General features: G+C 43.0%; 1 protein-coding gene across 2 annotated transcripts in view; it reads right to left on the reverse strand.

Annotated features, from left to right (window-relative positions):
* Nucleotides 1-3259, reverse strand: part of LOC119843012 (zinc finger protein RFP-like) — a 163868-nt gene extending 160609 nt beyond the window's left edge. For both annotated transcript variants that reach the window (XM_043497053.1, XM_043497052.1), the window contains exon 1: nucleotides 2833-3259. In XM_043497053.1, coding sequence (XP_043352988.1) covers nucleotides 2833-3249 — 417 coding nt within the window. In that variant the 5' untranslated portion in view covers nucleotides 3250-3259. The remainder of the gene's footprint in view (nucleotides 1-2832) is intronic.
* Nucleotides 3260-7090: the final 3831 nt, after the last annotated feature.

Consider the following 7090-nt stretch of genomic DNA (forward strand, 5'->3'; position numbering starts at 1 on the left):
TTTATCTTCATCATCTCTTTGTCCAGCTTTTCCAGCTGGGCCAGCAGGAGTCATTCTTCTTCCTCCAGGAACTGCTGCAGTTGCTGAAATTCAGACAATCTTCTGCCTCTCAGTTTGTGTTTGTTTCTGTACAAAAAATAGGGAAAAGGCTGGTCAGGTACATTGATGGAGCCTGGGGTCTTTTCATGGAGTGCTGATGATGCAGGAGGGAGAATTTAATTGAAAATCCTAAAATTCCTGACAGTTGACTCTACCTTGTAGTTACTAGGGAGTGGGTTCTCTGACACCTTCCTGTTTGGCCCCTATCTCTCTGAAAGGGATGTTTCCATGCCTGTCATGGTCAGCATATTATGTTGTTCATGGTCTCTGAGAATTCAGATCAAAAGCAGCAGGAGGCAGTACTTAGCACTATACTGATAAAAATGCCGGGGGAGTAAAATGAAACAAACATGTTAATAATGCAGGAAATGACCAGACACAACAGACAGCACTGCACAGCACAGGTGCAATTCAGTTAACTTGGGAAGGTTTTATGTGAAAGCCTTAAGGGTTAGAAATTAATTCATTAACTGAAATGGAAGCTTAGGGCTTGTCTTCACATGAATCTAACCCAGCAATCTACGATCATGGAGAAACACACACAAGCAGGCGTTTACCATGATCACCAAAGAATCTGTCTACAAACAGACCAGTCCCTGCTGGTTAATAACAATGGGCACCTACAAGATACTCCCAGCTTTTCCCCTCTCCAGTCACTTTTAATCCCATCAGCTTTTCTCTCTCTTCCCTCAGAGTCTTCAAATGGGCCTGATTTTTTTTCCTGAAGAAACAGAAATTATTTTGGAGGTTTTATTTGGCTGGTTGAGAGGGGAAGCAGTGGATTCTGGGATATTTCAAAAGGATTCACGGTGGGACTAATGGAACCAGTTTTGCTGGTCCTCGCGCACATACACAGTAAAACAATTCAGACTGGGAGTGTGTCATATTCAGACTTGTTACCAATTCAGGTTTAGTCTTTTTAGGGTTAGAGAGAGATCTCAATTATAACCAAGCTGTATTGGCATTTATTAATTGATTAGTAGTATTGCGCATAACAGGACCTGGGGTGACATGAGGGTGAACCAATAACCTTGTTTTGAGCAGGTTTAACTAACAAAGCTATACAAATCCCAGAAGCCACCAGGGCTCTAAATATGGACTGGCATTCTCAAAGGAAACCAACTCCCAATTGAATTTCAACCCTGAAGCCCTGGGTATTGCACTGATTGGCCGGAACTGCTCTAAGCACCAGGGCAAACTCCATGAGATGTCGTGGGGCCGTTCGTCTGGTTTGAAGCTGTGCAGTCTCAGTTTGGTGGAACACTGTCCCTGTCTGGTAGGGACTCAGCACTGGACTTGGTTTTGTCCTGTGAAACTGAGAGGAGGGAGGAAGAGGCTAAGGATACAAGATGATGCCCGTTTTGGTGGGGGTTGGGGCGGCACCTCCATACAGAATGATGCAGGTAGGGGCATGCTGACAAAGGCAGTGGCTGGCCCACGCAGGCTGACTGATACAGATGAGGGAGGACCCATGCAGGAAGCTTGGGGATGTCCTGTATTGTGGGGGTGCGTCAGTGGCCACCCTAATTAGACAGGCTGATTTGTGTTAAGAACAATTGGGGCTTGCCCTAGAGCTGTCCTTAATCCTTTCAGTGGCAATGCCTTATGATTAGGTACCCTACTGTTCCCTGGTAAAGATCCCAGAAGCAGTGGATTCTGGGATATTTCAAAAGGATGCACGGTGGGACTAATGGAACCAGTTTTGCTGGTCCTCGCCCACATACACAGTAAAACAATTCAGACTGACACCAGTCAGCACCACCTAGGGGTTAGTTTTTCTACAGTCCAGTTTAATCCCAGTGGCATGGACCTGCACTGTCTGGAGTCCTCTTATGTGTGGACTCAAGGTGCTCGGGGACCACACAGTGGTTAGTACAATGATCTCTACTGAAGGCGGGCATCTGAGTTTCACCCCTCACAGAGCAAAACGGGAGTTCAGAATACCAATGAGAAACTTCATCTCCCTGCTGGGCCTGGGACCTTTATCAAGGCATCTTTCCCTCTCACTTCTTCACTGGGGCCCAATGCGGAGATGGCTGCATAGCCTGGTGGTTAGGGCACTGGATTGGAACAAGGTAGACTTGCGTTCTAGTCCCATCTCTGCCACTGAACTGCCAGGTGACCCTGGGCAACTCGCTGTGCCTCAGTTTCCCTTTCCAGCCTTTGTTTGTCTTGTCTAGTTAGATTGTAAACTGCTCAAAGCAGGGATTGTCCCTCCTTCTGTTTTGTGCAGGGCCGGATCTCATTAGGGCTGTAAGGCTGATAAGGCTGTATCTGTAAGGGCTACTGTGATGCAAATTAATGTAATAATAATAAAGTCTATTAAACAAATCAGTAATAAAAACAACAGCTTGTAACTTCCCCTTCTCCAGTCTGAAGGCAACATTCTCACATACATTGTTCTGCAGTTCAAGTGATTTAAATAAATGTCACTGATCATTTAACATCTTCCATTCTGTAAAAAGTTCCCTTATTTTAGTAGTTGAAACTGGTTTTGAAAAGGATTCAGCATCTCAGATAAAAGTTTCCCATATCAGCTATCTTTAAAGACTTCATTTTTTTGCCTGTGTTTTCACTCTGCCAGATCATTTATTTTGTTATACATCTCCCATACAATGAAGGCTTTACAGAGCGGAATGGTACATTTACACCTGTGAGAGGTAACTTTTAGTGAAATTAGCCTGTAATTAAAATCCATATTATTACCCATTAAACTTAGCAGCAATTACCTACCTTGTACTCCTGGGCAGCCTCCTCTATGGGAACCACAGTGTGAGCTCTGTGAGCCCAGGACAGATGGCAAACCATACAGATAGAAGTTTGATCCTCTTCATAGAACAGTTTCAGAGCCTCCAGGTGTTCCCCACACACCCTCTCCCCTCCTGCTCCCTTTGCTGCCTGGAAACTCAGCCTTTTGGCTATTTCTAGGACATTTACCAGCTGCCTGTTTGGCCTGAGGTTTCTCTGTTGCACAGTTTCTCTGCACAGAGGGCAGGAGATGTCTGTATCGGATCCCTCCCAGCACTGGCTGATGCAGGCTTGGCAGAAGTTGTGCCCACACTCCAGAGTGACAGGTTCTGTGAAATACTCCAGACAAATAGGACATGTAGCTTCATCCTGGAGACTTTCCACAGGGTTCTCTGTGGCCATGGTACCCTTTGGACAGTGTAACAGGGTTAGTTTCAGGTTTCAGAGTAGCAGCCGTGTTAGTCTGTATTCGCAAAAAGAAAAGGAGTACTTGTGGCACCTTAGAGACTAACAAATTTATTAGAGCATAAGCTTTCGTGATGCATCCGATGAAGTGAGCTGTAGCTCACGAAAGCTTATGCTCTAATAAAAAGGGTTAGTTTCACTTTCCTGAGCTCAGAAATATGCCCTACCTGCAGAAGCAACAGGGTTTTTCCTTTTCTGGAACTGACTCAGGCTGTTTGCTAATCTGGGACGAGCACCCTGGTAACATTACAGCCCTGGAGGTTTTTGTGACAAATGTACCAATAAGGCTCTGCTCCTGCAATCAGCTCCTTGTGCTGGTGTGGAGGGTCACTGGGGCTTCACTTGGGCATGAGCCTCCACCTGTCATAATGAGCTTGCAGGAGCAGGGTCTGTGTGTCTAAGGAGTGACTGGGCAGAATTCATATATACATATAATTTTGGTTAATAATATTGATGTTTACTTTTACCAATTTTTTCAATATTTATTGAGTTAAATTTTCAGAGTTGCACAAAAATATAGGTTTTAAGCATTTCTTTCCAATTTTTATCAATTCAAATTTTTAGATTTGTAGGATATTATGCGGGGGATCAGATAATAGGAAGTCAGGAATATAATTATTTAATGACAGTGGAAATAGAGATTTAAAAATTGCAAGTTTTATAACCATTAAAACACAGACTGTCAACCTTGCAAGTCAAAATATACAAAGCAAATATCTTTAAATCAAAGTCTAATAAGTTCTCATGCAGCTCTGTTCTTACTTTGCGTATCCGTAATTTTCATTTATTATCATTTGAAGTATTTTTCATTGGTTTGTGTGCATACAGCAAAATCAACATGTACCAACATTTACAAATAAAATCTAATCCTTCCAACTGGAATCAGTGTTTTAAAGGTCTGATTCTTATTTACACTAAGGCTGCTCTGGCTCAGTGTAAATGGGTTGCGGCGTCACCAGCTTTCATGATTTTATCATGAGGTGATTAAGAAGAAGCAGAAAGCATACAAGGAGTGGAAGATGGGAGGGATCAGCAAGGAAAGCTACCTTATTGAGGTCAGAACATGTAGGGATAAAGTGAGACAGGCTAAAAGTCGAGTAGAGTTGGACCTTGCAAAGGGAATTAAAACCAATAGTAAAAGGTTCTATAGCCATATAAATTAGAAGAAAACTAAGAAAGAAGAAGTGGGGCCGCTAAACACTGAGGATGGAGTGGAGGTTAAAGATAATCTAGGCATGGCCCAATATCTAAACAAATACTTTGCCTCAGTCTTTAATAAGGCTAACGAGGATCTTAGGGATAATGGTAGCATGACAAATGGGAATGAGGATATGGAGGTAGATATTACCATATCTGAGGTAGAAGCGAAACTGAAACAGCTTAATGGGACTAAATCGGGGGGCCCAGATAATCTTCATCCAAGAATATTAAAGGAATTGGCACCTGAAATTGCAAGCCCATTAGCAAGAATTTTTAATGAATCTGTAAACTCAGGAGTAGTACCGAATGATTGGAGAATTGCTAATATAGTTCCTATTTTTAAGAAAGGAAAAAAAAGTGATCCGGGTAACTACAGGCCAGTCAGTTTGACATCTATAGTATGCAAGGTCCTGGAAAAAATTTTGAAGGAGAAATTAGTTAAGGACATTGAAGTCAATGGTAAATGGGACAAAATACAACATGGTTTTACAAAAGGTAGATCGTGCCAAACCAACCTAATCTCCTTTTTTGAAAACGTAACAGATTTTTTAGATAAAGGAAATGCAGTGGATCTAATTTACCTAGATTTCAGTAAGGCATTTGATACCGTGCCACATGGGGAATTATTAGTTACATTGGAGAAGATGGGGATCAATATGAACATCAAAAGGTGGATAAGGAATTGGTTAAAGGGGAGACTGCAACGGGTCCTACTGAAAGGAGAACTGTCAGGTTGGAGGGAGGTTACCGGTGGAGTTCCTCAGGGATCGGTTTTGGGACCAATCTTATTTAATCTTTTTATTACTGACCTTGGCACAAAAAGTAGGAGTGTGCTAATAAAGATACAAAGCTGGGAGGTATTGCCAATTCGGAGAAGGATTGGGATATTATACAGGAGGATCTGGATGACCTTGTAAACTGGAGTAATAGTAATAGGATGAAATTTAATAGTGAGAAGTGTAAGGTTATGCAATTAGGGATTAATAACAAGAATTTTAGTTATAAGTTGGGGACGCATCAATTAGAAGTAACGGAAGAGGAGAAGGACCTTGGAGTATTGGTTGATCATAGGATGACTGTGAGCTGCCAATGTGATATGGCTGTGAAAAAAGCTAATGCGGTTTTGGGATGCATCAGGAGAGGCATTTCCAGTAGGGATAAGGAGGTTTTAGTACCATTATACAAGGCACTGGTGAGACCTCACCTAGAATACTGTGTGCAGTTCTGGTCTCCCATGTTTAAAAAGGATGAATTCAAACTGGAGCAGGTACAGAGAAGGACTACTAGGATGATCTGAGGAATGGAAAACTTGTCTTATGAAAGGAGACTTAAGGAGCTTGGCTTGTTTAGCCTAACTAAAAGAAGGTTGAGGGGAGATATGATTGCTCTCTATAAATATATCAGAGGGATAAATACAGGAGAGGGAGAGGAATTATTTCAGCTCAGCACCAATGTGGACACAAGAACAAATGGGTATAAACTGGCCACCAGGAAGTTTAGACTTGAAATTAGACGAAGGTTTCTAACCATCAGAGGAGTGAAGTTTTGGAATAGCCTTCCAAGGGAAGCAGTGGGGGCAAAAGATCTATCTGGTTTTAAGATTCTACTCGATAAGTTTATGGAGGAGATGGTATGATGGGATAATGTGATTTTGGTAAGTAATTGATCTTTAAATATTCAGGGTAAATAGGACTAATCCCCTGAGATGGGATATTAAACGGATGGGATCTGAGTTACCCAGGAAAGAATTTTCTGTAGTATTTGGCTGGTGAAACTTGCCCATATGCTCAGGGTTTAGCTGATCGCCATATTTGGGGTCGGGAAGGAATTTTCCTCCAGGGCAGATTGGAGAGGCCCTGGAGGTTTTTCGCCTTCCTCTGTAGAATGGGGCATAGGTGACTTGAGGGAGGCTTCTCTGCTCCTTGAAGTCTTTAAACCATGATTTGAGGTCTTCAATGGCTCAGACATAGGTGAGGTTTTTCGTAGGAGTGGGTGGGTGAGATTCTGTGGCCTGCGCTGTGCAGGAGGTCGGACTAGATGATCAGAATGGTCCCTTCTGACCTTAGTATCTATGAATCTATGAATCTTGCGATATTTGTTGTGTTTGTTGAAGCATGTGATGAGATGAGAGTCTTGGCTTTCATTTTCTAAACCAGGGATCGGCAACCTTTGGCACGCAGCCCACCAGTGAAATCCGCTGGCAGGCTTGGATGGTTTGTTTACCTACAACATCTGCAGGTTCAGACGATCGCAGCTCCCACTGGCCACGGTTCGCCATTCCAGGCCAATGGGGGCTGCAGGAAGCGGCGGCCAGCACATCCCTCAACCCAAGCTGCTTCCCCCAGCCCCCATTGGCTGCAGGTAAACAAACTCTCCTGGCCTGCCAGCGAATTTCCCTGACGGGCTGCATGCCAAAGGTTGCCAATCTCTGTTCTAAACAAAGGAATTTCTAGCACTCTTGGTTGCAGAGAAAAACTTGAAAATGTTGCCCCAGTGCAGCCTAAAGGTCTCAGAAAACAAAAGACAAATAAAACAATCTACTATTTATTACTATTAAATCTCATGAGTTTGGGGGGCC

The sequence above is a fragment of the Dermochelys coriacea genome, chromosome 14 (assembly GCF_009764565.3).
Source record: "Dermochelys coriacea isolate rDerCor1 chromosome 14, rDerCor1.pri.v4, whole genome shotgun sequence".
NCBI classification, from domain to species: Eukaryota; Metazoa; Chordata; order Testudines; family Dermochelyidae; genus Dermochelys; species Dermochelys coriacea.